At 34.9% G+C, this 16743-nt stretch overlaps 1 protein-coding gene across 1 annotated transcript; it reads right to left on the minus strand.

Annotated features, from left to right (window-relative positions):
- Positions 1 to 7796: 7796 nt before the first annotated feature.
- LOC123543394 (microsomal glutathione S-transferase 1-like) lies at positions 7797 to 9069 on the minus strand. Its single transcript, XM_045329492.2, has 3 exons — positions 8896 to 9069; positions 8577 to 8659; positions 7797 to 8387 (listed from the first exon to the last, which is right to left on the minus strand). The coding sequence occupies exons 1-3, from the start codon at positions 9019 to 9021 to the stop codon at positions 8144 to 8146; spliced, it is 453 nt and encodes a 150-aa protein (XP_045185427.2). The 5' UTR covers positions 9022 to 9069; the 3' UTR covers positions 7797 to 8143.
- Between the last annotated feature and the right edge of the window lie 7674 nt (positions 9070 to 16743).

The following is a 16743-nucleotide window of genomic DNA, read 5'->3' on the forward strand; positions in this document are numbered from 1 at the left end:
TCAGTCAGGCATGCTTTGATTTTAGACGAAATGTTACTTGTGATGCAAAGCTTAAATTGTTTTACCTTCACACACATATACACATCCATATTTAATCAATAAAGCTTGTACAACCCATTATTTAAGTCATGTTTACGTTTTGAATTTTGTTTACATTTGAAAACAAAAAAAACATAGGAAGAATATCCAACAGGGAAAGCCACGTTCCAAAAACGCAGCCTCCCCAAAGGCACACACGAACAACACTCGCACACTACACACGCACACAAAATAAACACACAAGGACAAAACAAACAAATACAGGAACACAGTGGGGCACCGCCTTGGAACGGTCAGTGGCAAAACCACCACTGGTTAAACCACCGGTCTATGGTGCACCTAACCTCACTCTTACCCCCACCATGTTCCAAAGTCACAAGACAGTGTAAATAAAAGTTATCCCCGCCAGGTTAAACCCTAACATACGTGAAGGCAACAGAAGGAGTCTTTTTGTGGTCTGCGTGCTATGGGTTTCGTTTTTTTGGGGGGGGGGGGGGGGGGGAAGGCTGCGTTTTTGGAGCGTGGCATTCCCTGTTTGATATTTGTCTTTGTTATAGGCCTACAAAAAGGAGAACTCTCTCTCTCCGTTTATGTTTTTTTATTTCTGTCTACGTCTGTGTCTCTCTGTCTCGCACACACATACATGTCTACTTAGAAAAAGAAAAGATGCCCAATCAAATATTGCCCACTTTGCCTATCGACAATGTCATTCTATGATTTTCAATACAAAAAGGCTATAGATTGTTTAAAGCTCATATATAGTTTGTGCTGCAGCATATTAATAAGTATATAAAGTATCAATAATTACTGTGTGTGTCGCTGGCTTTGATTCAATTGCCCCTCATCGATGTGGGTTCGAATCTCACTCGGGGCATTGAATTCTTCACGTGAGGTAGTCATTCAGCTGGCTTACGGAGGGTCGGTGGTTCTACCTAGGTGCCCGCTTGTGATGAAATAATGCACGGAGGGGCACCTGGGGAAGACTCTTCCTCCATCAAAACTGGAAAGTCGCCATATGACCAATAATTGTTTTGTTGCGGCATTTAACCACACAAAATAAATATATTTGTAAATTATCGGCTATATACACCTTTCAGGTGTTTAATGCTGAATAAAATGATGTTATTGTTAAAAAAAAATACTCAACCACAAAAACAGGATGTACTGTATGAAAGGGTACATAATGTTTCAAGGTGGTATTGGCCATTATGAATGATTTGAAATTAGTTTTATATAGTGCGTTTTGTTTGACCTGACTTTGTACTGTGATTTATCCTCCATCAGCCATTATTTTGGTCCATCAAAGTTTTGACGTTTAAATAATAAATTTAATTTATTGCCTGTCGGACTCATATAACAATCGAAACGTCGAATTATTTTGATTGTATCCTCCATCTCTTTGGTCCTACAAAGTTTTGACGTTTAAATTGCGCCATCACAAATATATAACATTTTACGCTTTTGTAGACTTCCAGAAGGCATTTGATTTTGTTGTAAGGGATATCTTATGGTATAAATTAATTAAATACGGTGTGAGGGGAAATATATTGAAGGTTATAAAATTTATGTATAACAACGTTAAGTCAAAGATCAAGAGTTTTGACTCATTAAGCGAAAGTTTTGTATGTACATTAGGGGTCAGACAGGGTGAGAGCCTGTCCCCTTTCCTGTTTAGCATGTACCTTAATGATATTGAGGAAGTATTTTTATTAAAAGGCATTGAAGGCATTGACATCGGAACTATAAAGATTTGTTTACTTCTATACGCAGATGATATCGTTCTATTTTCCAAAAGCGCGGAAGGGTTACAAAAGTCTTTAGATGTTTTAGCTGAGTATTGTGATAGATGGAAGTTAACAGTGAATGCAAAGAAAACAAAAATCATGGTTTTTAGAAAAGGGGGTAGACTTAGCAGAAATATAAGATTTATATACAAAAATAAAGAATTGGAATTGTAAGCAAATTTAAAGTATTTAGGAGTGTTATTTAGCTCATACGGGTCATTTAATGAGACAGATAGATGCTAGCAGGCAAGCACTAAAAGCCATTTTTAAAATGAATAAATACTTATATAAATAACAGACTTACAAACCTAAGCATACTCTTGATCTTTTTGACAAACTCTATTCCATACTTAATTATGCTTCTGAAGTATGGGGATTCAACAAGGGTCACAAGTTGAACGTATACACTTAGGTTTTTGTAAAAGGTTACTTGGTGTTAAAGTCACAACCCAGACTCTTTCATTTATGGAGATACGGGTAGAATGAATCTACAAAATGGCAGAAATTTAACATTATAAAATACTGGTTGAAAATCTGTAACTCTAATGAAGACAAATATATTAAACAGGTTATAATTGTTTAAAAAGTTATGTCGAGTTAAATCCAGAGAAAATAAATTGGGTTTCACAGGTTAAAATATCTTATCAAGGTTTAGGTTATTATGATGTCTGGCTTTCACAGGGAGTAGGGGATGTCAATATATTTCTGCGTCAGTTGAACAACGTATTAAGGACATTACGTACAAGACTTAAGAACAAGTTTATTTGAATCGAGTAGAGCTATATTTTATAGAAATAATTTGACTTCAATTTAATGATATCTGAATATTGTAACTATAACAAAATTTCGGTTTGCACTGTCTAGATTAAGACTAGCCTCTCATAGACTTGCAGTGGAAACAGGCAGATGGAGAAAACCAGAAGTATCCCTTATGACGACCGTAATTGTACAATGGTGTAATGCACTCGAGGACGAATATCATTTCGTTATAGAATGCCAGGATTTCTTAAGCCTCCGAAAACAGTATATTAGAAATTATTTCTGGCGCCATCTAGCTTTTTTAAGTTTTTACAATTACTTAAAAGTGATAATATCACTGATGTACGTAATTTATCCACTTATATATACAAAGCTTTTGAAGTAAGAAATAATACAAATAGGGTCTAAAGGTATGTAGACGTATACTTGTGATATACGTATAGCTGTCGTCTTAATTTTCAGCTTTCTATTTTTGTACAATATAAATGCATATTAACACTAACCTATGTTAAAACAACTATTCCAAACACTATTTGATCTAATACATGCTGTCTCTCCCATTTAACAATTTATTTAGACAGTGAAACTTGTATCAAATTTGTACTTTTTGTCATCTTGCCATACCATGTTTTAGATTATGAATTGTATATGATGCTATGCTCATGATTCTTGTCAGGTTTATTGCATAATAAAACTATTCTATTCTATTCTATTCTATAACAATCTGAATGAAAAATTATATTGACTGGGTAAACTTGCTGTTGGGACTGATGCTCTTTTCTCCTGCCCAACTGGCAAGTCATGCTTAAAAATGTTTTCCCATAAGAACATTTAAAAAATAAATCTATAATTTATAAAAATCAACCAGTATAAAGTGTAACGATAATACAGTAGATCTACTGCACTCTGCAGTTCCATTAAAATTATAAAATACACTGACTAACCTCCTCCAACATCAATGCAGGCATTACAAAACACTCAGTTTTGCCGTAACCAGTCGGCAGAACAGCCATTGTATCTTTCCGTTCCAAAACAGAAGCTAATATTTCCATTTGCTTTACTTTTAAATCGAAATCATACTTGTAAATGCCCTTTATCGAGTGAAACAATCCTTGCACGTCTGCGATCAACATGGCGGACATTTGATGGCAGACGACCTGGATGAGATTTCCAAGGACGCACCGTCTCGTCAAAGGTCACGTGATATCAACGGCAAGGAAGGAAACCGATACGAAAATGCACTTTTGACATACAGTGATTGTCTTTCAGGCTTGAATGTAGCATCGCATCGCAAGCATTAATCGAGATATATATACATTTCTGTAAACAGAATAAAATTCCCTATTTGGATTTTTGTTTGATCCGATGACTATAGATCCTACAATTTACCAGGTTACTGGAAATTAGCTGAATTACGCCGATTTTTGTGGACGGACCGTCAGGGGATTGGGACCAGCATTACCATTGCCGTCCGTGAACAGGCTCAATCAAACCGAGCCTGCAACATTTTCGTTTTTGTCGTGTTGAGCGACCTGTGGAGTTTCAACTTTTCTATTTTATTTTATTCTTTTAGGACAGCAACAAAAATGAAAATAGAGGGAATGATTGTTTTGAAATGTCTTAGAATCATATTAATAATTCATTCTGCAAGCAAGCGGTATTTTGCGTTATCGGTATACCGCATTCCGATTCTAGGCGGTGTTCTAATTTGCATTTGGCCAGTGCACCCCGCATACATGCATCATTAAGTCTGCATGACGTTTTCAGGCGACACATTCCATTGGTCTTTTGATGAAAACTAGGTTCGCCTGAATCTAAACGGCCATGTTTTATAGTCATGGGCATAGGTTTGTTGGCGGATAATACTAGTATGCCCGTGACAAAAGCACCGACTTGCAATAACCTCTAAGTAACCCAATGCTAGGGGAAAAAACATCACCCACAACATGGTATCCCTTGTTTTGCAACCAGATCCAACACGATTCAGTTACCCTGAAAGCCAAAAATAGCAGGTTCTACCCGCTTTCCGAGGTAACAATTCGTCTTGTTGAAATGTCCGTTTACACTATCAGCAAGATAAACTTAGCTCACCTTCACCTTGTTGGTATGTATTGCAGCATTGAAGTTTTCCCTCTCGTTGCTACCAAGGTTTCATCTGTACTCGGATTTTAGATTGAACACTATGTTTGAAAGGTCTAAAGGGGCTTGAACTTCACTCAACGAAGTAAGCAACATCGGCAGATTGTCGCCAGAGTGGAATTTCCGGTAGTTTCCCCGGTACTGGAATACCTCGTCTTACACCCCGGGGTGTAGTCATGTCAAGGATTTCAATGAACGTAATGAGTATATTACAAGTAAACTTCTTCAGCAAGGCTACCGTTATTACAAATTGCGTAGATATTTTGCTAAAATTTACGTCGTAATTTTCATTTGGTTTTAAAATTCAATAGTAGTTTAAAGACTCTTCTGCAAGAAGGTATTTCAAAACCCGTTTTTATTGGGATGTGGTTTACAAACTTCGTAAGATTTTGGGTCATGATAATTTGCCAACTGTATTTGGTAAAATTATAAAACGTTTTATTAAAAGTGGTTACGACCCAACTGTTTTGAGACATACCGCATGTTTAGTATTCAACGCGTTAACAGTTGGACACTACACTTCCCTCTTTGATTGTGTCTGACGGAACAGGGGAAGGACTCTATGATAAGCAGTTTTAAACCCCACCAGGACTGAACTTCTGATATCTATCTTCTGGCCTGTTTCGTCGGGCCCTTAAGGGTGTTTCTCTTTTGCTCTGTCTTCTGAAAAAGCATTAAGTACATTCGTTTTTGGCTCTTAAGGTTTACTTTTTATATAACAGTTCCAATAAAACCGATTTGAACAAGTCTGAATTATATTGAACCCGTACGTTAAGTGTTACTTATTCGGTGGCGAATAAGTAACAGATGAAATACCACCAGACGAAGTTGCAGATCGACCACAGTTTTGTTGTTCATGATTAATTAAGCTACAACAAGTCGTATAGATCTGATTTTTAACATGTCTGTATTATATTGAACCCGTACGTTACTTATTATTTATTTGGGCATGATCAAGTAAAAAACGAACTAGCACCAGATGAAGTTCCAAAATTTTATTCAGCAGGATGCAGTAATCTATAATAAGACCTATAAAACCGATTTGAAACATGTCTGATATATATTGAACCCGCACGTTACTTATTACTTATTCGGCCGCGAATTAGTAACAGATGAAATACCGCCAGATGAAGGCGCAAATCGAACACACTTATTTTCAGCATGATTAAGTAAGCTGTTACAAGTCATATTAATTTGGTTCTGAACATGTCTGTATTATATTCAACCCGTACGTTATTTATTACTTATTTGGGCACGAATAAGAAAAAGAAAGAACTAGCACCAGATGAAGTCCCAAATTTATGTTCAGCAGGATTCAGTAACCTATAAGACCGATTTTAATGAACCCGCACGTTACTTGTTAGGCCGCGAATAAGTAACAGATAAAATACCACCAGATGAAGTCGCAAATCGAACACACGTATGTTCAGCATGATTAATTAAGCTATAACAAGTCATATAAATCTGGTTCTGAACATTATATTTTATTGAATTATATTCAACCCGAACTTATATGATCTTTCGGTGAATAGATATGAGATGTGTTAAGAACACGTTTTGTAGGTGTTATAGTGAGTAACAAAATCAAGTTGAAGCAATGGTGAACGAGATGAGGTGTTATCTGGTGTTCATTCATCCTTTACTTATTCGAGTTCTAATTATTCGACTTTTGCAATTTTCTGGTGAAAGAAAGATGCTATGTGTTCGGAACATATTTTGTAGGTTAAAAGATGTGTTACTAAAACATATTGAAAAATAATGGTAAACAAGGTGAGACTTTATCTGGTGTTAATTTGTCTGTTACTTATTCGCGTTTGAATAAGGAATAAGTAACAAATGAAACTAGTTACTTATTCCTTATTCGACTTATATCATTTCTCGACGAAAAAGATATGACATGTGTTCAAAACACGTTTCGTATGTTTTATAGTGGGTAATTAAATCATGTTGAAGAAATGGTGAACGAGATGAGACTTTATCTTGTGTTAATTTGTCTGTTACTTATTCGCGTTTGAATAAGGAGTCAGTAACAAAATGAAACCAGTGCCTTATTCCTTATTCGACTTATATGATTTTTCGGTGAAATATATATGAGATGTGCTAAGAACACGTTTTGTAGGTGTTATAGTGAGCAACAAAATCAAGTTGAAGTAATGATGAACGAGATAATTTATGATATTTGGTGTTCATTAATCTTTTACTTATTCGAGTTCTAACTATTCGACTTCTGCAATTTTCTGGTGAAAGAAAGATGCCATGTGTTCGGAACACGTTTTATAGGTTAAAAAGAGTGTTACTAAATCTTGTTGAAAAAATGGCGATCGCGATGAGACTTTATCTGGTGTTAATTTGTATGTTACTTATACACGTTTGAATAAGGAATAAGTAACAAAGTGAAATTAGTTAATTATTCTTTATTCGACTTTTATGATTTTTCGGTGGATAAGGAATAAGTAACAAAATGAAACTAGTTACTTATTCCTTATTCGACTTTTATGATTTTTCGGTGAAATAGATATGACATTGTGTTGAATAAGGAATAAGTAACAAAATGAAACTAGTTATTTATTCCTTATTCGACTTTTATGATTTTTCGGTGAAATAGATATGACATTGTGTTGAATAAGGAATAAGTAACAAAAAGTACCTAGTTAAATGGCGATCGAGATGAGACTTTATCTGGTGTTAATTTGTATGTTACTTATACGCGTTTGAATAACGAATAAGTAACAAAATGAAACTATTTACTTATCCCTTATTCGACTTTTATGATTTTTCGGTGAAATAGATATGACATTATGTTGAATAAGGAATAAGTAACAAAAAGTACCTAGTTACTTATTCCTTATTCGAAAAAGTAATAAGTAATCAACTTTCTCGTCATACCACACGGGGTCATTTTTGGCTTGGTACTACCAAATGTAGTCGTGCCGGGAAGCAGAATATAACCAAGCGGCAGGAAGTAAGGAGTCTACCGATTTGTCACTCCTACATGCTTCGGTCAAACGGGTGTTTGCGTTTTATGACAGTCTGTTATTAATTCGAATAATAATATGATAACAAAGTGTAAATCAATTACATATATTAAGATTTTATTGACAATGAAGATATTTACGGCAAAAGGTACAGGACATCAAAAGCATTTAACTAGAGAATATTGAACAACAAACTACCTATGATTCTTTGAAAGAAAACTGAAAGGGTACTGAAATTAATGAGGAAGTGAAGAAACATTCATGTTAGTAGTAAAATATATCAATTTTAATCTGTAAGTGATAGATTTATAATAAGTGACCGTGTTCAGTGAAACTTAAGTATCTTGTATCTTGCAGCCAGCCAGCAAAGTTAATTGAGGTTTAGTCCAATTTAAGAACGAAGGATTGTGTACTATTGTCTTGTTTACAACATACACTGAATTATAATCACCAAGCCACTGAGCGAAGGACAGACACCACCATCATAAAGTTGACTGTCAGTCCTACTGCAAACGAGAGAGCACGTGCAGGCTGAGGCACTTTCATAAGATAAACGACGGTATGGATAAGCCTGGATATACCAAACACCCGGAAGTACGTACATGCCCACTGCGCTTTCGGAACTACCAACATATATAGGACACCGATCAGAATGAAGGGAATCACATTCTCAAGGTCGTTTCTGTGACAACTGAAATTAACATAAAAATTATGCAAATTTTTAAAAATGAAACATATACCAGCTGTTTGCGGGTAAATTGTGTATTCTATATAGTTTATGTTCTTCCGTATTAAGTACAAATATCTCTCCCCCCTCTCCCCAAAATTTGAATAGAAAATTCTTATGTTGAACTACGATGCCAACTTAGCCTATATTTACCTCCTGATTCTTTCGATGTACGGATCAGTTGCAACACTGACATCCTTTCCGACCATTGCATAGTCTTCCGGGGTAGTGAAAACCTGTATAAATATGAACGTATAAAATATATATTAAGCGACAACATAACACTTTCATTCACTAAGCATTTATGAATATAACAAGTAAGTGTAATAACAACTTATGTAGTCAAAATTGAGCAAAAGTAAATTTATATATTTTTGCGCAAACCTAGTTAATCATGTCATTCATTATATTACACACTCTGTATATATATATATTCGCGGTCTTTTGGCTTAGATCAAATTTTAGCACAAACCTGCTTTGAAATCCTGTTTATGGATGTTAACAAACTCATGAAAATTGTCTTCAAAAGCACAATTCCCGCCCAGAAAAATAAACATTGTAAAATATCATTATCAACATCCACTTTAAAAGTCGCCATTTTAGACAAATTGCCAAACTCAAGGTTACTCTTGCGTAAGATCGTATTTATGCAGTTTCTTTGTTGCAATATGCAAGAAGAAATATGATACGCTTGTAAACTTTGACATACAGTAGGGTATAGACTTAAACAAGTTTCTCATTTTACTGTATACGAGTGTTAGCACATTTGATAGGGTTTGTCTATTTAATGCGGAAGTTTAAAGCTGCATTCCACACTCTAATTAAATTTCGTTATAGTAAAAAATAATTCTACTTGTACATGGTCTAATAATTCTGGTTTCAATAGTGAAACATTGATAATTGTTAACTTCGGCGTACTTTCAAAGATTTCAATGGTAAACTACTAAGTGTCGTCGACGTTAACAGTTATAAGATAACCACTTTTTGGCCAACAGTAACTGAAACAGCAGTAACACCGTTTGCAAACACTAACGTTTATTGGTCGACGGAGCCTAAAAATGTGCGGCAGAGGTTCATTTTCAGGGAATATATAATACAATTCATCATACATCGTTTTACAGATATTTAAAGATATTTATTGTCTTTCAAGTTTATTTTGGCCCAGGTTTTTGTCTCTGGTATGATTTAGGTAGTTCATTCAATCTTCTACCTTATGTCTTCTATGAGAATGCCGTTAGAAGTACTTTCCCCAAGATAAAACATTGCATGTTCAAGCATTTGAAAGACAATATAAAAACATTTAAAATGGTGTACAGTAAGTGGTGTCATATTCCCTGGCATAGTAATTGTTTGCTCTTCATTATTTTCACTAACTGCGTTTCTCCCTTGACAGCTACATACAAAATTGATTAATACACCCTATTCATTCTCAATAAATTGTGTTACATTCCTTGACAGTTTGTCTTTAAGCTGTTGAATATACCCCCAACGAACATTTACATTGCATATAAGGCCGCATATTAAAATATTCGCCGTTAAGTACCGAATTTCTTTACCCAGAAGCCTTACTGTGCGCTAGGGCAGCCATTTTGTTACTGTTTGCCTGCTAAGTGTACGCTCTTTTGATGATCACAGTCTACTTTCAAATATAGATTTCGGTACCCAGAGGAAAATAAGCGATTACAAAGTAACATAGTCTGAAACCATAACGAAAATATAGACAAATGATAAGAATGCTTGCGATTCTATGGAAAGTAGCTTTTTTTCTTTAACCAGGATTGGAAATATCAACTGGATAAGGGCTCTAGATAACGGCGTTTGTACAAGCAGGCGATTAAATTTTAAAAATGTAGATCGGTTTAGTTAAGAAGAACTTATCGATCTATGGAAAATTGAAATAATTAAAATGCCTCTTATACCAAAGTTTAATTAGGTCGTACATTCTGTTGGTACCGAAATATATTGTGCAAGAAATTATGCAAAGGAAAGGCTTTTAACGTAATAACAAAATTGAAAAAAAAGAACAATACTTATCAGTAATAAAATTGAAGGCGAAACTGACACGGATAAAGCTGGAGATATAATAATAGATATAATATCCACAAAAACAAGCGTTGTTTGTAAAACACATATACACCATCCCAAACTCGCCCCAATGATAGCCTGTCGGAGGCAAGAGTTTAAGCACGTTTGTATTCTGTGGCCTTGACCTTTGGCTACGTTACCCTAAAACAACAATGGGCAGCTACTGACCACATTATTATTATTATATAACACATTTTTATAGCACCCTTTTTATGCCCCCGAAGGTGGGCATATTAAAATCGCACTGTCCGTCCGTCCGTGCGTGCGGTAAATTCTTGTCCGGTAAATTCTTGTAACTCTTCCATCCATAAAGGGATTTTGAAATAACTTGGTATACATATTCATCATAAACAGACAAAGTGTCATGCGCAAGACCCAGACCCCTACCTCCAAGGTCAAGGTCACACTTAGAAGTCAAAGGTTAACAGGGTATGTTTCGTGTCCGGTCCATAACTCTGCCATTCATTAAGGGATTTTGAAATTTACTTGGCATAAATTTCACCATAATGAGACGATGCGTCATGAGGAAGAACCAGACCCCTAGCTCCAAGGTCAAGGTCAAACTTAGAGGTCAAAGGTTAACATTGTCTGTTTCTTGTCCGGTCCATAACTCTGCCATTGATGAAGTGATTTTGAAATTACTTGGCATAAATGTTCCCTGTAATGAGATGAGGTGTCATGTGCAAGACCCAGACCCCTAGCTCCAAGGTCAAGGTCACACTTAGAAGTCAAAGGTGTTTCTTGTCTGGTCCATAACTCTGCCATTTATGAAGGGATTTGAGAATAATTTGACATAAATGTTAACCATATTGAGAAGATTTGTCACACTTATGACCGAGGCCTCTTAGGTCAAGGTCACAAAATGATATGTGATTTTTGGGAATACAACTGTGGCATTCTTGGGCCTACTTCGGGGGCATTTGTCACCAATAGTGACAGCTCTTGTTATATAACAACACGTTCAAAAGTGCTTTACATAAAAGTATATAATGTTCAATAAAAAAGAAATAAAAAAAAAACATCATAAGAAGACTGACAGCCAAAGCGCTTTAATTATTGAGTGGAAACCTTTTTCGTATCCGAGGTAACTGTGACCTTGACATATGACCTACTGACTTCCAAACAGTAGCAGTCAGCTTCTGATCGCAGTTACCTATCCTATAACATTTGACCACTGTTGGCCAAAGCTTGTTGAAACCGTTTTCAGTCTACAGGTTACAGTATCATTGACCCCTTAAAACACAGGCAGTCATCGTAAGAAGTTAAGAGACAAGACTGTTGGCCAAAACATTCTTAATTTATGGAAAGAAACCTTGAATTTTGACCCGGGAAACAATAGTGGGTACTTCCGGACCACAGGCAATTATTCTTGCAGTTTGACTATTGTAAGTCAAAGGGTTCTTTAGTTACTGAGCGGAAACTGTTTCTGGTCTCAATGTAACTGGGACACTTACATTTGATCTACAGTCCCAAAAACAATAGAGGGCATCTACTGATCACAGGCAGTAGGTTGACGGTTGTAAGCCAAAGCGTTCTTGATATACTGACCCCGTTTATTCACTGACCATAGGTAGTTTGATGGATGCGATACTAGTTATTGTTGTCACGGTATAGAACTTGAATATTTAAACGGGGAGAAAATTTGTAGGCGCCCGTAGAGCATCGGAACGGTATTTCGAGGCCCCTGGTTCGAGTCCCAGTCTGGCTGCACATTTTTCTCACCCTGTGACATTTGGCGCCCAACATGGGACCGTGACGGCATTACACTGGTCAGTCTCCGAAACCTGTAATTGCTTATGTATAAAGTACCCGCTGAAATTCTCACCCTGTGACATTGTCTAGTTGTTTATCCGCATTCTCATCCATCAGAGGTTCGTCAAAATCACGAGACTTTATCATGGTATACGAGAATGTTTATTAACCAGACTTTTAGCGGACAACATATTCTTGATATACGGATTTTAATTTCAAAAACAAAAACAAAAACATAACGACCGAGAAATATCATAAATCGTAAAGTTTATAGAAATAAGGAAAAAATAGCTTGATTATTAAGTATAAAGGAAAAAACATTATTTGTCAAGAACTACATCTTATTTACACCTAAATCTGCCTTAGTGGCCATCTTTATTAAACAAGCACTTGCTTTAAGTAGCCACTCTGCTTACTTCCCAAGTTAACTTCTTCTTCTTTTATCAACTTGCCTTGAGCAGCCGCATGTATCGCTCTCTTGACTGGCTGCTAGATACCGGGTGGATTTGCAATATAAATGACACAAAATACAAAAATGGAAGTCTGCACGAGGAGTATATTTATATCAAACTCCAGTTTAGAATGAATAAATATTTTAAATGTATTCCAAAAAAGTGAATTCACGTGCAAGACAAAGTCCCCTATCAGAAGGCGACTAATTTTCTAATCTACAGTATAACATAATGATCTGATATCTATCAACGATGAATATGCAATATAGCAATTGTATGACAGTGTATCAATCAATTATGAAAAAGACAGATATAAACATGTTTATGATTTATAATTGATATGGATGAACACATATCTGTCGTAATGATGTGTCTAAATAAAATGTTTAAACTTCCTGTTTTCTAATATTGTATAACTTGATTATAAACATTTGTTACTATTAGATACAGCATGTGTCTTTATAACATTTTAAAATTTATAATATTCAGTTAGGGTTATTCGTAAAATATTTCCCAAACGATCTCCCCTTAAAACGTCTAACGATCAGTATGTTTTTGTGTTACTATTCATTCGTTTAAATAAAAATGAATAAAGGTTTAAAAAGACCAGGTAATTAAATTTCCGAACTGGCATTCGTCTCGATCACATTCCATCGATTCTGAAAATTTCTGCAATGTATTTATGGATAAGGAGCAGAAACGACACAGATGATGGAAGTACTAGGGTGGTTAGTTTCGCAATAATAGGTATTTTATCAATTACAAAAATGTTTTTTGTGACCAAACGTATTGCGCCATTTAATAACAGCTATTTTTCATATTCTTTCATTCACTTTACTACTTCCACCAATTTTGTAAAATGTTACAAATATGCACAATAGCGTTAGTAGAGAAAATTACTTTATACATGTATACTATACAAGGAAGGGATTTCATAACTTAATCCCAATTACCCTCTGGTTCTAATAATATATGTAAATGTTGAGTTCTGCTTAACCCGATTATATTCTGGTACTTATAACATATGTAAATGTTGAGTTCTGCTTAACCCATTTATATTCTGGTACTTATATGTAAATGTTGAGTTCTGCAAAACCCATTTATATTCTGGTACTTACAACATATGTAAATGTTGAGTAAATGTTGAGTTCTGCAAAACACATTTATATTCTGGTACTTACAACATATGTAAATGTTGAGTTCTGCAAAACCCATTTATATTCTGGTACTTACAACATATGTAAATGTTGAGTTCTGCTAAACCCGATTATATTCTGATACTTATAACATATGTAAATGTTGAGTTCTGCAAAACCCATTTATATTCTGGTACTTACAACATATGTAAATGTTGAGTTCTGCTAAACCCGATTATATTCTGGTACTTATAACATATGTAAATGTTCTGCTAAACCCGGGGCTAGAGGGCGTAAACGTTAGAATGCATTTCCATTACTGCCCATGAACAGGCTCAGTCAAACCGAGCCTGCAACATTTTCGTTTATGTCGTGTTGAGCGGCCTATGGTTCTCCACTTTTTCAATTTTGAGTATGTATCTTGTTATTAAAATGAGGTGATATGAAATAAAACGAGATGGTTGCAAGATGTTAGAAGTAGGCCAAGTGAAGTATTTCTAGAAGTACGTATGGCAGAAAATGTCGGTACGTATGGCGGAGTATGTCAAAATGAGAAGTATGTATGGCAGAGTATATCAAAGAGAGGTGTGTATAGTGGAGTATGTCAAACATCTTACCTTGTGCGCACGACATCTTATCTTGAGAACTCGACATCTTGTCTCGTGCGTGCGACATCTTATCTCGAACACACGACATCTAATCTCATGCGCTTGAAATATTATCCCGTGCACACGACATCTTATCTTATAAGCACGACATCTGGTCTCGAGCGCACAATATTGCAGAATTCGGAAATTAGCATGGCACACCGGCCTTCAATGGGTTCATTACAAAACAACAGTGTTATTTTTTCTATATATAGAAACTCGCTCCCGGAAAGATAAAAAAGAAAATATTTGTTAAAAAAAATAGAAAAAAAAATCCTGATGGCCGAGTTAAACATGCACTTTCTCACTAATCGGGAAGGATTATTGACATAAAGTTATGTTCAATCATTTATTGACGAATACGTAATTCTCCCGTTTATTTAATATTTTTATCAGTCGGCCATGCAATTGTCATTTGATATTTAATCTAAAGGAAACAAATATTTGAAAGAAATTATTACAATATGTTTTATTACATTGACATGATTCATGTATAAATCGTAAAATGGACTTCTCGCAATTGTAAGTACGACATGCTTACCAAATATTTACCCGTCAAATAATTATTTTACCAAACTGTTCTGTACGTTTGCGTGCTACTGGCCACGTAAATTATTCTCATAACGTTAATCATCTTTAAACAAAATTGCTATTTGTAAAGACATAAAAAGAATCAAAATTACAAATGCATCAAATCGCACAAATAAATATGTACTTCAAAACTAGCAAATGAAGACATCTTGAAATTTTATCATTTGAAACATATTGTCTCTGCTACGTATGTGCTATGGTCGTTTGTTTAAGTAAGAGGTATGCTGTAGCTCACACGTCAGCAATATATTCTACAAAGAATATTGCAAGTGATATTATTAATCTTTTAATCTATTGAAAATATACAGAACGTCTTCTGTTATTTTAAAACAGAGTATCATATGTAGAATATCTATTTTCAACAAGATACCACTACAACATACATTTTACTGAAGCATGTAGATACTGGATTTCTTATGTTTCATAAAACTGTCTTTCATTTACGTATTATAAAGTTGTTAAAATTAATGCTGATGAATGATTGAACTATCTTTCAAGACATATCAATTAAAACTCTTGTCTTCTGCAGTATTTCAAAAGTTTCTCTCAATACTTTCCCAAGTTCTTGTACTAACAATTATTTTGCTCTGATTTCTAAGTGTTTTATGATGTTATATTTATCTAAGAACATGTATAACTGCCTTAGAGAAAAAGTTGGTGTTTTACGGTCAAGTGACCGATTCACTTTACATTTTTTTGGAAAAAAAAGTTATATAACTTAATTTGATGTTATTGATGTTTTTACATTTATGACGTCAAAACTTCGGCTGGGCTGCTAACGACTAAACTTTATAAATATTATGTAAAAACATCACGTATCTTCAGGGCTAAAAAAATACTGTTTTGTACTTTGAAAAGGAAGTGATAATGTACATTTTATAAAATTTATTCTATAAAACTCAGTGATAATGTCAATATTACACAGGACAGTAACATGTGATACAGGTCAATACACTGTACATTATTTGCAAAACACAGTACACCATCGACGCTCATTTATGACCGATTTCTCCGTTATTTGAACATATACAAAGCTGAAATTTTGCACATGTTTTTTTTGTATGTATGTAACTAAATAAATCGTATGATTCAAAATTTTAATCACAAGACAATAAATGACGATATCGGGAGAAATGTGCCCCCGGCCTGGATTTATCCGGCAAATGATGATGTTGCCATTTTATCAAATTTTAGCGTTTCTTCATAAGATTGACCCATTTTACGCTTGTAAGAGTATACACAGTAGCTGGATTCTAAGATTCTATAGTTGTAAACTAGAGTAGTAAATTAAATTTTTATTGGTTGCGGGTTTATCCCGCTACCAAAGTTGAAGTGTATTTCTGACAATCATAGCATCTTTATTTTATTCCGAATCACATCCAAAGTATGTTCATGTGCTACACAAAATAGTCCCATTCATGAACAGTGCAGATGAATTATCAATGAACAAGCAGTTCTTATTCAACCTGTATCCACTCACACTGACCATTTAGATTATATAAGATTTATCAATGATAAGGTATTCCAGCCCATGGTTGCATCACAAGCTGGGTCAGGCAGAGTTCATCTTAGATATGAGGCACATAAAATTTGTATTTGTTTCTCATTTATGTATATTCATAGACTGGCATTTAAACAGAAAATAAATCTACCAAAA

This window comes from Mercenaria mercenaria, chromosome 15 (genome assembly GCF_021730395.1).
Source record: "Mercenaria mercenaria strain notata chromosome 15, MADL_Memer_1, whole genome shotgun sequence".
In the NCBI taxonomy this organism is placed as follows: Eukaryota; Metazoa; Mollusca; class Bivalvia; order Venerida; family Veneridae; genus Mercenaria; species Mercenaria mercenaria.

Coding starts and splice junctions, on each gene's coding strand:
- LOC123543394 (XM_045329492.2), bottom strand. CDS start 9,021: ATGGCGACTTTTAAAGTGGATGTTGATAATGATATTTTACAATGTTTA. Junction 8,660..8,895: donor TAAACAGGATTTCAAAGCAG/GTTTGTGCTAAA, acceptor ATATTTATACAG/GTTTTCACTACCCCGGAAGA. Junction 8,388..8,576: donor TACATCGAAAGAATCAGGAG/GTAAATATAGGC, acceptor TGTTAATTTCAG/TTGTCACAGAAACGACCTTG.